This window comes from Arvicola amphibius, chromosome 8, assembly GCF_903992535.2.
Source record: "Arvicola amphibius chromosome 8, mArvAmp1.2, whole genome shotgun sequence".
NCBI classification, from domain to species: domain Eukaryota; kingdom Metazoa; phylum Chordata; class Mammalia; order Rodentia; family Cricetidae; genus Arvicola; species Arvicola amphibius.
In genome coordinates this window covers 106,464,001-106,481,163 of record NC_052054.1, presented here as the reverse complement: position 1 = coordinate 106,481,163, position 17,163 = coordinate 106,464,001, and the positions used below count along the sequence as shown (strand labels likewise).

At 42.6% G+C, this 17,163-nt stretch overlaps 1 protein-coding gene across 1 annotated transcript in view; it reads left to right on the top strand.

Annotated features, from left to right (window-relative positions):
- Window positions 1-17,163, top strand: part of LOC119821947 (nuclear autoantigen Sp-100-like) — a 74,477-nt gene that overhangs the window by 22,984 nt on the left and 34,330 nt on the right. The window contains exons 7-11 of the mRNA XM_038341034.1: window positions 1,029-1,118; window positions 2,741-2,881; window positions 3,254-3,334; window positions 9,896-10,042; window positions 10,995-11,066. Coding sequence (XP_038196962.1) covers window positions 1,029-1,118; window positions 2,741-2,881; window positions 3,254-3,334; window positions 9,896-10,042; window positions 10,995-11,066 — 531 coding nt within the window. The remainder of the gene's footprint in view (window positions 1-1,028; window positions 1,119-2,740; window positions 2,882-3,253; window positions 3,335-9,895; window positions 10,043-10,994; window positions 11,067-17,163) is intronic.

Here is a 17,163-nt window from a genome sequence, read left to right as displayed (position 1 = left end):
GGAGGCAGTGAATTTTCCCCTTTGCGTTCAGCTCATATGAGCATGACACAACTAGACCTCCCAAATGATGCCTCCACTTGTTACCAGGGTAACAGCTTGAGAGCCCTCTCCAGGGAAGATAGACCACTGAGGGGGAAAGCTTTGATGTATTGATGTAAAGATTGTTTGATTGATTGATTTGACTTGATTTGATTTGATTTTCTGAGAGAGGGTTTCTCCCTGTAGCCCTTGGCTGTCCTGGAATTTGTTCTGTAGACAAGGCTGGCTTTGAACTCAGAATTCCACCAGCCTCTACCTCCTATTTGCTGGGATTAAAGGTCTGCAGTACCATGGCCTGGCTCCCTTTGATATTTTAATTAAACAATTGTCCTTCCTTAATACAATAGATATTTAAACTATTGCTTATTTAGAATATTCTAAATTCAAGGCATTGATTATAATATTATAATATCATGTTTATAAACAGAAATTATAATTAAATTACAATTATAAACAACTATCACTATAATAATGAATATGAGTAAAAATAGTATATCCTTTTCTAATATATTAGTACATGTATTCTTGTGATTTTCTTCTGAATGACTTTAAAATGATAATGTATTATTACCTTTCAAAAGGTAAAAAGTTCATTTCATGGTATCTAATCTTTTACCCAACTAAGTGTTAAGATTCAATTATGCATTTAGTTCCTGGCAGATTAGGAATGTCTGAGTTCAAATTCTGCCTCTGTGATCCCAGACAGGTTATCTATCCTATCTGGGCCCTGTGTCATCTGCTATAAAAGGGATGTAGCAGTGGTCCAGGCTCCAGATGGACGTTCAGTGATGTCATGAAGAGCATCAATACTAGTGTTTGGTACTTCATCTCTGTTGTATGTTACTTGTTTCTTGTTGTTGTTACTAATTCAGCCATCAGTGTCAGTTGTACCTGCTTCCAGAATCTATGCTTCTCACACCGCATAAATGGGATTTTTTCTCTCTGTATGTCTAACACGGATACTCACTATGAAATCCATTATTCCCCAGGCTGGAGAAGTAACAATGGAAGAAATACCACCCTCAGCCAGGGAAATCAAACTGAGAATCATCAATTCCCCATCCCCCAGATTCACAATGGTATGTATGCAATAGTACTTATTTTTTTTATTCCATGAGACCTCTCTGGCACTTTGAAGGGCTACTGTGTGAATTTCAAGTGGGATATGTCATTTAAGAAGAGATTTCTTAAAATTAATAATTTATTTTAAAATGCTATCAAATATTTACTTATTTTTGTTTTATCTCTGTGGGTTTCTCTTTCTCTCTCTCTCTCTCTCTCATATGTGTGTGTGTGTGTGTGTGTGTGTGTGTGTGTGTGTGTCCCTGGTGCCCTCAGAGGCAGCCAGAAGTAGATGTCAGATTCCCTGAAACTGGAGTTACAAACAGTTGTAAGCCATCATGTGGGTTCTGATAACCATAGCCAGGTCCTTCACATGAGCATCAAGTGCCCTTGACCACTGTGACATCTCTCCAGCCACCAAACTTGCCACCACACACACACACACACACACACTCAGTAAAAAAGTCTTTCCAGGGTTACCTCTGAAATAATTGCTATATATCTTAAAATCTTCATTCAAAATTTTTAACATCTGAGGCTATAGCAATATTTGAGTCTGTATTGTTTATTGTTCCTCTGCAAGTGCACAGTGTGGTAATAAGAAGCACTGAGAGGGTGGGATTGTGGTTAGGGATGAGTCGAGGGACCAGATGCAGGGGGAGGAGGGATGCAAGAGAAACAGGTGAATTCTTGGTGCGTCTGTGTGGTCTGGAGCAGCCCTCCCTGGTAATGGCATCCTAACGATGCCAGTGACAGGGATGGATGAAGACACAGAATTATCAACCCACCACCCAGACGGACCACAGGGTGAACAATTAGACACCAATGTATGTGTCCACTAGTCTGAGCCAGCAGAGACACTGGCTGTGATGGGCACAAAGTGGGCTAGGACTGTACTCACGCCCGTGGCTGTAAAAAGCATGGGGTCTAACCACTATGGATTGTGACATAAAGTGTGCACACAGGTCCACATTGCGTGTAAAGGCTTCTATAATTAACTTTTCAATTATTTTCTCTAATTTAACTTTGTGGAGATTTAAATGAAAACCATGAAACTGTACTGCATATTGTATTATTCATTCCCATACCCTTGAGGTTGGTGGAGTAGAGTGGGCAGGACAGACAGAATCCACCATGGGCAAGGGAGGTTTTCTGTAAGGGAAGAGAGGACATTAGTCCTGAATTTGTTTGCTCTGGGACTCTTTCCCTACCCAGACCATGCTTGTCCCTGACCCTTACCTCTGGCCTCAGGTCCCTGCTTTCTTTCTTGACAAGTTCCCTTTCCAGCCAACTTCCTGTAGAATTTCGGACAAGAGAGGCATTTGCAAAAGCGCTTAGAGAATAGAGACAGCAAAGCTCAGGCTGCCTCCATCCCTATCTTGGTTCTCAGTTTGGCAGCAGATGCAGCAGCACCACCCTCCATGGCTCCACATCCCTCCTGCAGCCCAACCCTGCTGCAGATTCTGAGTACCTAATCACCCTGTCATTACCTGCTAGGCGCCTTCAGTCCCTCCCCTGGTTCTCAGTCCTCTCTGTCTCCCTGTCTCTCAGTCTTCAAGGCTTAGAGAGATCTCTCTCTTCCTATTGGATCCTGATGTAATGGGCAAATAAAATAGTTACAAAACAAAATCTGTTTCAGTTGTGAGTTTACCTGAAAATGGACTCTCAGAAGACCTCAATGAAATAATACACGTGAAAGAAGATACCACCAGTGACGACATTGATGGACTGCAAAAGCCCCAAGCAACCGTACTAAAAGGCCCAGGTTCTGAGTCGGAGGGTAAGATATGAACTGATATGAGCATGATGCTTCCTCTGGGAGGGAGCAGAGGAAGGCGCTGGTGTCTGATACAAGAAGAAAACCACTTAGGCACGAAGAAGCAAAGAAAACACTTGATGCACTGTCGAGACCTGGAGGGGGTTGTTGGAAAAAGAAACCCCAGAGGGAAAGACTTGGAAAAGTTAAGAAACAAGAGTCAGAGAGGTCGGCTAGGGAGTCGTGAAGCACAAATACCTTCCAGGGCGGGGTGGCCACAGGTGCAGATGGGGCTAGAAGTAGGAACGAGAGATGAGATCGGGGTGAGGGATGAAGGTGGAAACTGGGAAAGAGGGAGGCTCTGTGGGATCTTACCTGTGGCCTCTCCATCTCCAGAGTCCTGTGAACTAGAAGTCCAACTGAGTGACAGAGATGCAGGCCTGGAGCCTCACATCCCATTGCCCTGCAGCAACGAAAGTAACTATTGTTTCCCTTCCCGGCTTTGTTTGTCAATGGTCTATGTGTTTGTTAGAGCTTTGCTTTGTTTGTTTAAAAAAATCTTAACTGTTTTCAAACTTGACTATTGAAAAAAGTGTCATGTATATTTGGGGTTGGGAGGAGTGTAGCTCAGTGGTGGAATGCTTGTCTAGCATGTGTGAGGTCCTTGGTCCAATCCTAGTACCACACACACACACACACACACACACACACACACGCACGCACACACTTCATTTCAGAAGCAGCATGCTGTTTTACATATGCACTGTGAAGAGGCTGCATCAAGGTATGTCTATTACCTCATATACATTTTCATGGGAAGAATATTTAAAATGTATGACCTCAGCAATTTCTTGAGAACTCAATATATTGTTAGTCTTACTGCGTTATATAATGGACGTCTTGAACTTATTCTTCCTGACTGAAATTTTATGTCCACTATGGCCTCAGCCCCCTCCCCAGTCTTACTTTACTCCCTCTGCCCTCGGACCTTTTCCCAGGCCACCTAACGTGAAATCATGTAGCTTTAGCTTTTCTGGGCCTGGCTGGCTTCATGCTGTGTTCTTGCTCTTCCATGTTGTCTCCGCTGATGCGGTCTCCTTCATTTTAAGACTGTCTGGGAGTCTCCCCTGTGTGAACACCACGTTCTCTCCAGATGCTGGCAGCTGTTTACACTGACGCCATACGTGGAGCTTGTCCAGCTGTAACAGGTGCAGGTGTCTCGTTAACAGACTGATTTTAATCCCTTGAGTTCTGTGTGCAGTAGAGAGGACTGGCTAATCACATTACGGGTCTGTTTTCAGTTGTTTTTGAGGAAACTCCATACTGCTTTTTCCTAATGGCTGTAGGCACATACACCCCACTCACACGTACAAGGCTCCATTTCTCCACAACACCAACACTTCCTCTCGCTTGTCTTTTTGGTGATGGCCATTCTAACTGGTGTGAGGTGACATCTCATTGGAGTTTTTTGTTCCCTAACCATGGTGCTGGGCACCCTTGTGGTCCCGTGGTTATCCATAGTCCTATTGAATAGAAACACTGAGGTTGGGCATCCTTTTGTAAAGAAAGGGAAAGTTTTTCACTATGGAATCCGGATGCTGGCTAAGTTCCTGCATATGGTCTTTAGTTATAATTGCAATATAAATTCTGACTTTTAGTTTAGCAAGACATCTTATCTGGGTCCTTTTTCTTAAACACATTATTTTTAATTATGAATTCAACCTCATTTGTTATGACTTAAGTCAAACTGGATACCTTCTGTCTTCTACCTGGACATTTACAACTTTCTATACATTTGGAAAGCTTTCTGTTATATCTGTTATATCTTTAAAGTTCTTCTTTTCCTATTCCTTTACAAAGGAAATAGGCCTAGATTTTGAGGTAAGCCATTGGTCAAGAGCCTAGGACTATATGGCGTGGCAGGCTTGGAGACTCATGTCATAGGTACTGACTTGAACCTCATAGGGGCCTGCTTAGTATTAGGTTCACTGAGGCAGAACCAACATTGAGGTCCAAAGTCAAACTTGGTTCTTGGTGTTTTTTGTTTTTGGGGTTTTTTTTTTTTTTTTTTTTTTTTTTTTTTTTTTTTTTTTTTTTTTTTTTTTTTTTTTTTTTTTTTGCTGCCCTTAGCTGGCATGTATCTCTCTCCATGCTGTAATGCTTGGGGTTAGACATTTTTTTTTTTTTTTGGTTTTCCGAGACAGGGTTTCCCTGTAGTTTCTAGAGCCTGTCCTGGAACTAGCTCTTGTAGACCAGGCTGGCCTCGAACTCAGAGATCTTCCTGTCTCTGCCTCCCGAGTGCTGGGATTAAAGGCGTGCGCCACCACCGCCCGGCTAGACATTGTTTAAAGTTGCCCTCTGCCAACCTCAATGTATCTTTTCTTATTTTCTTGCCTCATCTAGGTGCTGGGGGTCACCACTCACTTGGTTCCTTTAGAAATTAGGAAAGTATTTTCATGCATACAGATGTTCAGTCTGGTGAGGGAGAGAGCTGGGTAGGGGGATAATTACTGGATCACTTTCAAACCAGTTTTCTCCATTTTTACATTTATTCTCTGCTTTTCTAGAATAGTAAACATTTTTTTGTTTCCTTTCATGCTTTCCACCTCAACCCTTCCAAAGACCCAAAGGAGGTCTCTATGTACAGGTTGTTTAGGCATCTTCTGTTCAATAATGTAACAGATGCCCCCCCCCGCCCCACCCCACCTCCCAGTGACTTAGGGCTTCTCTCACCTTATTTGGCACTAATTTAATTACAACTTTCACAACGTTTATTATAGAATTCTTGGCCCTTACAGCGCGGGCACCCATCTTCCCTCAGCCCAGCTCAGCTGTGGCCTGTGCGCAGAGCCAGCAGTTCATTTGGATATAAAATTCTCACGCAGTGACCTTTCCAGTGTCGAAATAACCAGTCTAGCTAAGGCTAAAAAATTATATTTTATTTATTATAAGGGGAAAACTCATGAAACAGGAAATGAGAAATCCAAGCACAGCAGTGCACCTTGGGAAAGGACACAGAGAGAGCACACCTGGAAGGTGCACATGTCCCCCATCCCCCTCCCCATCCCAGAAAACCAATGCCTTAACTGGGCTCCACCTCTTAAAGATAACTGAACAAGGTTTTCCTCATCATCTCCCCTTTTTGACTAAATAAGAGCAATCCACACCCAATACAAAACTATATACAATAGGAACAGATATCAAGTATAAAATTACAAACAACATAAGCAATATTAAGCAAGGAATACATGACAAATGTTTTAATAAGCAATCTATTTCAAGGAGTCTAAATCTTGCATAGGAAATAAGCTTGGCTAAATTATAAGAGAAAGGTAACCACAATTACCTAATCTTCAACCCCATCGAAGGCCTGAGAAGGGAGATAATATTACTCAAGTAGGCAGGAAGTGCCATCAAACAGCTTCCAAAGCGAGCAGAATATGATGAAGACTATTAGCTACCTGAGCAATCACCCAAAGTCTCATTTGCAATGTTGAAGCAACCAACTTTGGATAATGCCTAGCGTAACTGACAGACCATTTTTAGAGGCAGGAAATTTTTTAGAGCCTTCTTATCCTGTCTTGGAAAGATTTGATGGTCTTTTTTCTTGTTTTTGTTTCCTGTTTATCCATTTTTGGATCCCATGTACTTTGTCAGTGGTTGAGGCATTGGCAGTTTCTTGCCCAAAGGCCAATTGTGCCAAGAAGAAAACAAACCCATAGTGGAGTGTCTTCAGTGCTCAACATACTCTCGAGAATAGACTGCTGCTGTCAGGAGCAATCATGTCTCATGTCAACAGAATCCTAAGCTATTTAAATGCCATATTCTACAGCTCTTTGAAGTGGTTGAAGATTACCTATGTAGGCAGAATACAATCTCTATGTATCTAAAGAACCTAATTAATCTGACTGTATGTATCACAAACATAAACACCTATTGACCTATAATATTTAATACCTGTATAATTTAAAAACTAAGACTTCGTGTCAGAATAGTAAATAATCTGCAAACAAATGTGCAGCAAATGAGGACAATTACTTCAAAATGTAAACAATGTATAAGTATCTTGTTTAAAGGTAAGAATAATATATAATGCAATATGAAACTATACCCTAAAAGTATCAATATACAAAATGTCCTAAACAGAGGTAGAAACATGCGTATATGCAATCTGACAAAATAACTTTGCAAAGGTGTACAAATATTATAAATAGAAATAACAAATATAGTTTGAACTTGTATCAATATACAAAAAAACTATACCAATGCATTATCCATAAATAATAGCTCACAAGTATTCACTCTATTACCCACTATTATTATCCTTTTTTTTTTTTAACAAACATAGGTTCCACCCCAACCCTCTACCTGATACAAGTAATAATCAGCAACCCCTAAACAGTATTCCCAACCCTGAGGACAAACTTTTTTGGGAGAAGGGGCCTCGTTTTTTAGAATTGCTTTTTGCTGTCATGGGGGCGATGTTTTCTTTATGGGACCCTGCAAAAGTAAAGTGCTGATTAAGTTTTCAGATTATTGCCTAGGATAATTGTAAATGATTTTTTAGCAGTTGATAGGTTTTTGTTTTTAAGTTCTGGAGTTTTGACCAGAACAACATGAGAAAGTGCACCATTTTAGCAGCTGGTACCCAAAAAAACACCCTTTTCCAACCTTTTCAGAAACTGCATATACAAACTACCACACAGGAAAAACACTCACCTACATTACACAAAAATAAAATAGGTGCAAACCAGTTTGTGGGGCTTTTAGAGCCCAGTGCCTTCTGCAGCTCTCAGCACTCCGCACTGTCAGAGTGACAAAGAAGGTTGGCACCCAAGCTCCTGTCCCCATCACTTGTCTCGTACCCTAGCACCACATCCCACCACACCCACTCTCTGTAGGCTCCTTCATTTGCTATGTCTTGTCTCTGTGGCTCTGCTGGTTCTGGAAACCGTGTGATCTGGGGAAAGAGTTGGATGTAATCTCTGAAGTTTGAAAATGCATATCCCAGAGCTGAACAATTAATTCCTCAGCAGAGGAGAGGATAGACACACAGGAAAGGCTGGATGTAATACATGCACCTCCGTCCCAGCACTCAAGAGGAGGAAGACGAAAAAAATAGCAGGTCAAGTTTTTTAGGTCATCCTTGGCTAAGTAGTTTGAGGCAAGCCTGGGCTACAATGCAACCCTGTCTGAAAGCAAATGATTCAAAATACAAATAAGAACCAATGCTCCCAGCACTGTTTATCTTAAAAGCCAAATAATTAAAACAGAGCAAATCAGCATATTTCTTTTTTCCTTTTTTTTCCTGGTTTTTTGAGACAGGGTTTCTCTGTGTAGCCATGGCCTGTCCTGGCTCTCTGTCCTGGAACTCTCTGTGTAGGCTAGGCTGACCTTGAACTCAGAGAACAACCTGCCTTTGCCTCCAAAGCGCTGGGATTAAAGGCGTGTGCCATTACTGCCCATATTAGTCAGGATATTTCTATAACAACAAAAATAATAATACAAAAAACTCACAAACATATTAATACACATGTATTACTTATATATACACACATACATTCATATATAAATCTGGGAGTATTTGACTTCTTTGGGAAAAAAGATAACATGGTTATGATTTATTTTATACTGGTTACATAAGTAGTAAAATAAACAAGGTCTTGAAACTGAAGATGATAGTTGACTTTAAGAATGACATTCAGGACGGGCAGTGGTGGTGTACACCTTTAATCCCAGTACTCGGGAGGCAGAGGCAGGCCTATCTCTGTGAGTTCAAGGCCAGCTTGGTCTACAAGAGCTAGTTCCAGGACAGACTCCAAAGCAACAAAGAATCCTGTCTTGAAAAACAATGATGTTCGGTACAGTGGAATGTGACACCCAGAGACCTCTGGGGTGTTGGTCATCTGCTTTTTTTTAAATCTAAGTGATAGTTTCTCTTTGCAATCATTTAACACCACATTTATATATGAATGTTAATCTGCCATTAAAATTTTAATTTTTTTCTTTATTTTTTTGAAAGAGGGTCTTGCTATATAGCCCAGGTTGCCCTTGAACTTAACATTCCTCCCGTCTTAGTATTCAAAGTGCCAGGATCACAAGTGTGTATAGCCTTGCCTTGTTAATTTTTATTTTTTACAATATCAAAACCAACTACCTCTCCAAGGATTCATTGGGTAGAAGGGAAGGGAAGAGCACAGTGGGAGGGAGATTGGGGGGAGAGAGTTAATCATGTATTCAAAATGATCTTCTAGAGAATTAAATGAAAATTCTTTGAGTGTATATGAGTGTTTGTGTGCATACATGTGTAGTGATGAGCTGCGGGCAGGCCTGCTTTTCATCCTACCCAGCTCCCGCTGCCTGGCTAGCTTATGCCCTGAAATAACAACACACAAGCTGCATTCATTTAAACACTGCCTGTCCCCTTAGTTCCAGCCTCTTACTCACATCTTGATTAACCCATATCTAATAATCTGTGTAGCACCACAAAGTGGTGCCTTACGGGGAAGATTCTAGCGTACGTCCATCTTGGGTCAGAGCTTCATCGTGTCTGACCCAGAGAGCAGAGGCATGGCAATTTATTAACTTCCCTTCCCAGCATTCTGTCTGTCTACTCCACCCACCTAAGGGCTGGCCAATCAAATGGGCCAAGGCAGTTTCTTTATTAACCAATGAAATCAACACAAACAGAAGACTCTCCCACATCATTTACATGTGTACTGGTCTGTATGTGCATGTGTGCGCATGTGTGCTGAGGCCAGAGGTCAACCTCTGCTTGTGTTGTGCTTTGCAGTTATTATGCACTTTTTGTTTTTGTCCTGGACCTCGCTGACTAGTCTAGACTGCCTGTCTGGCCAGTGATGCCCTGGGACCCACCTGTCTATCTCCTGAGTGCTGGGATTGCAAATGGATGCCACGTTAGGTGTCATTTTTACGCGGATCCTGGGAATCGAACTCATGCTTGCACAGCAAACACTTTGCAGCCTGAACAGACTCCCCAGTCCCTGAAAATAACTTTTGCATTGTAATTTGGACCAGGAGCAGCGATACCCAGCCATGGGATCCACACTAGCCCCTGTTCTGTGCCTATGGAAAATATAAAGCAAGAAAATTCTTCATTTTTTTTGGATGATGAACATCAGACCCATGCAAGGACCGACCACAATGAGGACTCTGAGATAATAGGTAAGGAGGACTGACGTAATTGCTATAGGTTCCCAGGCAAGAGGCTTAGACAAGTCATCAGGATCCTTTGGGGCAGTGCAGGTAGCCAGGTGGAGGCAGGAAGAGAAAGAGGCCAAAAGCCAACTTTCACCTTAGAAGAAGGTAGTGGGGAAATTTAAAGGCAGAATTGAGAAATGGAGGCTAATAAATGGTGAGGCCAGGCTTTCTTTTCTAAATTAAGAGAAGGCAGGTGTATGTGGTGGGGGAGAAAGAAGAGAGAAAAAATATCAGGGAACCAAAATACTTGTGAGAAGAGATGGGCAGGGAAGCATACCAAGGACCAAGAGGTCCATCGCGGGGAACAGATGAAGAACAGGATGATGAACAGAGCCAAGAAGAAAGCTATGGAGCAAAGTAGGAGTAAAAAAGAGGTAGGTGAGGGTGTGGGAAAGTGAGAACCAGAATGAGGGTACAGACAAGATGCTTGTCAGTTGCTAGAAGAGACCATCTCTGTGTGGTCAGTTGTTGGTTCAGCCTTGAACTGATAGCCTTGCAAGGAACAGCGTACAGCATTGAGTTGACTGCTTGAGTCTTCCTAATTAATGTTCAGACTCTGGTGTTCCCTGCTGTGTGTGCCTGCTGTCACCACTAAGATGATGTGGAGTATTTGGTCACACTGGGTGAAGATGTGCCTCTCTTTTACCTCACCTGCCTAAGGCACCTTTTGATCGGTTTAATAAGAGCTGAATGGCCAATAGCTAGGCAGGAGAGGATAGGCAGGACTTCAGAGCATAGATTTATATGAACAGGTTAGTTTAAGTTTTAAGAGCTAGTTGGGAACAAGCCTAAGCTAAGGCCAAGCTTTTATAATTAATAAGAAGTCTCTGTGTCATTATTTGGGAGCTGGAGGTCCAAAGCAAGTTCGACTACACTAAGATGCTTAAGGGGACTTTTCTTTCTTTCCTTCATGCAGACCTTACCAAAGATAATTCTGACAATGGACACAGACGCTCAGAGGAATCCACCTCAGTCACCGGGCAGTCAAGTAAGGAAGCCCAGGGAGCAAGATAGGCTGTGGGCATCTGATTTCAAACTATTGATTTTTAATGGGTTTTGCTCTGAGTCTGTTCTGTATGATGGATCCCTGAGACCTGTTCTGTGCATTGAATTTTACTTGATTCTTTTGGCAAATGCAGGAAAATCATTGCATACAGTTTTGGGGATTAAGCTTGTCAATCAATGGATCTTATTAGTAGATATACTCATCCATTGTTAACATGACAGAAACAGGGGTGTGTGTGTGTGTGTGGTGTGTGTGTGTGTGTGAAAGAGAGAGAGACAGAGAGAGAGGGGAGAGACAGAGACAAAGAGAGACAGAGAGAGACAGAGACAGAGAGAGACAGAGAGAGAAGACAATCTCAGGTGCTCATCCTATCCTCACCTTCCACTTTGTTTGAGACCTAACCTCTTGTTCATTGACATGTATGCCAGGCTAGCTGGACCACAGTCTTCCACAGATGCTGTTTCGGCCTTCTGTCCTGCTGTATGAACCCTAGGATTACAGTTTTCACCCAAGTAAAGAGGATGAAATTGATCCTGGGAGGAGAGGTCACTTCATTTCACATGATCATCTAGGGCCCTGAGACCTTAAAGATTGTCACCCACCATGCCCAAGACTCCATAGCAAACAGAAATGGAAGCAGATGGTGCTCAAATAACCTCAGAAAGGGCATGAGGTCTAAGAAACAATCACAGAAGAAAATGGCCACCAGAGCAAAGTTGGGCCCAGCCCCAGCATTAGGACAGTTTCTGGAGCAAGTTTGACCAACAGCTCAGATAAAGGCAAGGTTGGCCTGCTGACGGCATTGTCTCTATGCCTCCCAAATAAACTGCAAGTCTGTCCTACCCTTCTCACACAGGCTGCAGGATTACCCAACCCTACCTGTCTTCTCCCTCACAGGCTGGCAGGACTATCCCTCCCCACACTCATACAGGTTTCTATTTGTGCATATGTATAGATGCCGGGAGTTGATGTTAAATATCATCTTCTATCTCTCTGCCTCATTTTGAGACAAAGGTATCACATTGAACCCGGAACTCACTGATACAGTGAGGGTGGCTGGTGAGTGGCCTTCAGGGACCTTCCTGTCTATATCTCCTCAGCTCTGGGATCATAGATGCTCACTGCTACACCCAGGTTTTTACACAGTACTGGGGATCTGAACTCAGGTCCTTATGCTTAGTGGCAAACACAGACTAGAACTGTTCAGGACTTTTCCTTCTTCCTGCAGGAATATACAGTAGCTCCTCTTCTGAACTGAGTGCTGGGGAGGAATCTCGGGAATACCTAAGACGTGGATAAGTGTAGAAGATTAGCATGCCCAGCCTTGGCCCTCAGGATGTCAGCAATCTGATGACCGAAAGTCACTGTGACTAGACACATTTCATTCTCAGTGTTATAGCTGATGTGTATCCAGCTATCCTGGGAGCTCCTTTTTAATTTTAGAAAGTGTAGGAAGCAGGAAGTGACCATGAACTCGTGTTTAGCACGCTGAATCCTATCAATTAAATTTACATGCTTATATATTGCTGGTATGGAAGAAATAAATAGCAAAGTAATGGTATTTTTTATACCCACTGACATACCTACTGTGGTGATTTTAATAGGAATGGCCCCCATATGTTCATATATTTGAATGTTTGGTTATTGCTTGCTTGACACAGATTAGGAGGTGTGGCCTTGTTGGAGGAAGTATGTCACTGGGGGGTGAACTTTGGTGTTTCACATGCTCAAGCAAGGCTCAGTATCTCTTTCTGTTGCCTGCTGATTCGAATGAGGAACTCTCAGCTAATTTTCCAGCACCCTATTTTCCTGCATGCTGCCATTAGTTCATGATGATAATGAACTAAACCTCTGAAACTGTAAGCCAGCTCCAATTAAATGATTTTCACTGTAAAAGTTGCCATGGACATGGTGTCTCTTAACAGCAATAGAACCTTGACTGAGATACCTAGTAACACAAAGATCCTATATTCCTAGGGTTATTTGTAATTGTGAAAGACTCAAACTACAACTAGCCTAGCATTGTAATTATAGACACAAATAAAAATCTCTGATCAACCTTTGCCAAATTTAGCATAGTTTTTGATAGATGTCCTTTACCACCTAGTTAGATTTTATTATATTATCTCAATGTATTTTTAGCAAGATCATAACAGCCTTGACATTAAGGCCAGCTAACTCTTGCTATTCCCATTACTAGAGGAAAGTAATATATAAATTGTAAGAGTTTTTTAAAAAAGTTAACACTGAGGTCTAGCAACCCATGTGTTTCACAATTAGCGACCATTGTGTATAACAGGAGAAAGAAAGCTGTGTTTCCATGGTCAGAATCCAAAGAAGTAGTCAGGAGCCCAGAACATTCAAATGAATGTATCAGAACCTTATACAACTAAGAAAGCATATTTAATAGCACTTAAAATATATATATATAAAGGTATAGAGAGATGTCTCAGTGGATTAAAGAGCTTGCTGCTCAACTGTGAGAACCAGTGTTCAGATTATCATCACCAACAGAAAACCTAAGTGGGTGTGGCAGTTCACCTGTAACCCCACTGTAAGGGAGGCAGGGATGGGATTCCATGGACTAGATGACTAGCCTGACTAGCCAAATCAGGGAAGCTCCTGGGTTCATTGAGAGACCCTGCCTCAATAAATAATGTGGCGTGTAACACAGATAATAAAAACCCAATGTCAGATATTGGGGTTCAACCCAAAAACTAGAAAAGCAAAGCAACCAAACCACTAGAGAAGTCTTACCTCAACCAAGGCTGGATGACCATAGACTAAGCCAACTAAGAAAACTAAGCCTCTCTCCTCTCATTTTATGTTCCCTCTAGTGCTGGGATTAAAAGCATGTGACTCCTTAGTACTGAGATTAAAGGTGTGAGGCACCATCGCCTGGATTTGTTTCTGCATTGATCTTGTGTAGCCCAGGGTAACCTTGATCTCATAGAGACCAATCTGCCTCTGTCTCCCAAACACTGGGATTAAAGGTGTGTGCCACCACTGCCTGAGTTCAAGTGGTTTGGCTTTGCCCTTCTGATCTTTAGGCAAGCTCTGTTTATTAAAACATAAATAAAATATCACAATAGTGAAGAATGGTGAGACACACCGATGTCAGCTTCTAGACTCCTTGTGCATGAACATGCTAGGGATAAATTTCAGTTGATAAAATGCCTAAAACCTTTTTTGTTAAAAAAGAAAAGACAAGTATGCCACATGCTTGTAATCCCAGCTCAGAAGAGGAGGAGGAGACAGGAGGATCCCTGGTACTCACTGGCCAATCAGGCTCGCCTACACAGCAAGTCCAAGGCAAGGGAAAGATGCTGTACCAAACGGAGGAGTGTGACTGCAGAATGGCACCGAGGTTGTCCCCTGGCCTCAACATGCAATCCCATGTATATCCCCTGCACACATGCACCTACACATATGGACGTGCATTCACACAGATCCGTGTGTGTGTGTGTGTGTGTATAAATACTGTAACATATACGAATATAGTATGCATGTATTTGTGTGGAGAGAAAGAGAAAGAGAGGGAGGGAGGGAGGGAGGGAGGGAGGGAGGGAGGGAGGGAGGGAGGGAGGGAGGATAACTAAACATTACAATGAACACTACAAATGACCACCTCAATAAACATGGTGGTCACTGTGGTTGTCATTAGGGTGCTCAGCTGTATTGTTCACTGTGATGGTCAGTCATAGTGGTCACTGTGGTGACCGTTGATATGGTCAGCTAGGTGCTCACTGTAAGGGTCACTAACAGTGGTCTCTGTGCTGGTCAGTTGCAGTGTTCACTGTGATAGTTGGTCATACTCATTACTGTCGTTGTCACTAATGTGGTCAGTTGTAGTTTTCACTGTAATTAACAGCCACAGTGGTCATGGTGATGGTCACTTGTAGTTTTCACTGAGACTCAGCCATAGTGGTTACTATGGTGGTCAGTTGTTGCCATCACTGTGGTGTGTAGTTGTGGTCATCACTGTGAGTGGTGAGTTCAGCCATAGTGGTCATTCTGTGAATGAATGAATGAATGAATGAATGAATATAGTCAAAAGAGAGACCACCAGAAAGAAGGAAGAGAGGCAACTATTTTTATACTGAATGTCCAGGAATGATTGACAGAGAAATAAAGGACAAATCAGAGCATCACTGGTAAAAAGCAGCACAGGAGAGGAGAGACTTGAGAAAGCCGGGCTGGTACATATGGAGAGGCAGAGCAGCAGGCAGGAAGTGTAGCAGAATAAGGTATGGCCTGAAAGAAAAGCCTGGACCTCTGTTGGCTGGGAGTATAGTCACTGGGAACCTGTATGCTTTTTCTCAGCTCATTTGATGACAAACATCCTGCAGGATCATGTTCAGCACATTCTTTGGCCTCACCTCCACACTTAGTCTATCATTTTCATCACATCTAGTGATTCCAAGCCTCTTGAATGAATACAGGGAGAGAGTTAGAAGGGATGCAGCCTATCAGTTCTGATGGAAAAGTTACCTATGGTGCCTTGATCTTTGTTTTCTTGTGATATGGTAGTGAGAGTGGGAGGCTTTTCCTCTATTTTCTTACGTCTCCCCTAAACGTGTACACACAAAATCCTCTCAGAGATACCTGCACAGACTCTGTCTTTAACTTTGAGGAAGCCAAAAAAAAAAAAAAAAAAAAAAAAAAAAAAAAAAAAACTCCTTGATGGAGTCAGGGACTAACTACTTGGTGGGTGATGTAAGGAGAAAGAATAGGAAGGGTGTGCCTCTCGGTTACACTGGACACTCGGAGATAAAGTCTGAGACTGACAGATTCTGTGTGCAGCACAGAATTAGCACAGGGAACTAAGTGGCAGAGATGATTGTGTGTTTAGTGTCAGAAGAGCTGGCATTTAGTTACCATGACAGAGAACTGTGAGGTGAAACAACATACATGATGGAGGCAGAGATAAAGACAAAGACTGACATAGAGACAGCCCCTTAATGAAAGTCACACATACACACAGGTGGGAGGGTAGGGGAGAGAGAGAGAGAGAGAGAGAGAGAGAGAGAGAGAGAGAGAGAGAGAGAGAGAGAGAGAGAGAGAGAGAGAGCAGGGTAGTTAGTGAGGTAGTTAGATGATTGTGTTATTTTCTCTCTCTCTCTCTCAGAGGAGATCTCTCAGAAAGAAGCTCTGACTTGCTTTGGAGAGGGTTTTGGAAACTTTGCGTTAGAAGAGCCGTTGAGTACTAAGAGCTCTGTTGGATGTTCTGTGGGAGCTTTGAAGATAAGAACATTGGGAGCAGTGCACACGATGGAGCCCTGCCTTGTGAAGTTTCAGAGGGAAATGAAGACTTTATTGGGTCATTTGTGTGAAGACTCTCTGGTATCTGGATAGTTGCAGCTGTGATTAGCAATAGGCCAGAACCACCACAGTAAAAACTTTCTTTTACTGGGACAGTTGATGTGGGATTGCTAGGGCTGAGAAATTAGAGATGATGAAGAGACCAGCATTATTGAGGTGAAATCCAGGAAGTGTTTCCTGAGAGTCTGCACACAGAAGTTGTGTTCCGGAAGTGGTCAAGGTTGAGTCGCCCACTGGAAGCTGAACTTGGTAGTGTAAGAGTCAATTAGGCTTTGCTGGTTTTAAAGGCATGAAGGGGTCATGGGGAGCAGCCGAGGCTTGGCACTGTGAGAGGCCAGGAGAGGCCACTGGTAAAGATGCAGCCTCGGCAGCAGTTGAAGACCCAGGACTGAAGGGGTCATGTAGAGAAGTTGAGGCTTGGCACCATGAATACACACCAGGAGGGACTATTTGTAAAAGTGCAGCCCTTTTACAGCAGAAGACCCAGGCATTATGTCGGTGCCAGTGCCATAGGATGATCACCAAGAACAGCAGCAATGTTGTAGAGCCAGCCAGAGCCTAGAAAACAAACTGTGTATTCTGCACAGAGTGGAGACAAGAATGTGACCCAAACCCCTTGGAGGAACCCAGAGATCAAAAGTGGATCCCAGACGTTGAATACTGCGTTATTTACAGTTGGAGTTTTTTCCTTTGATCTGATTGTGACTGTGCCCTGGTTTCTGGGAGTAAGAAAGTATTTAACTTAATTTTGACTTTT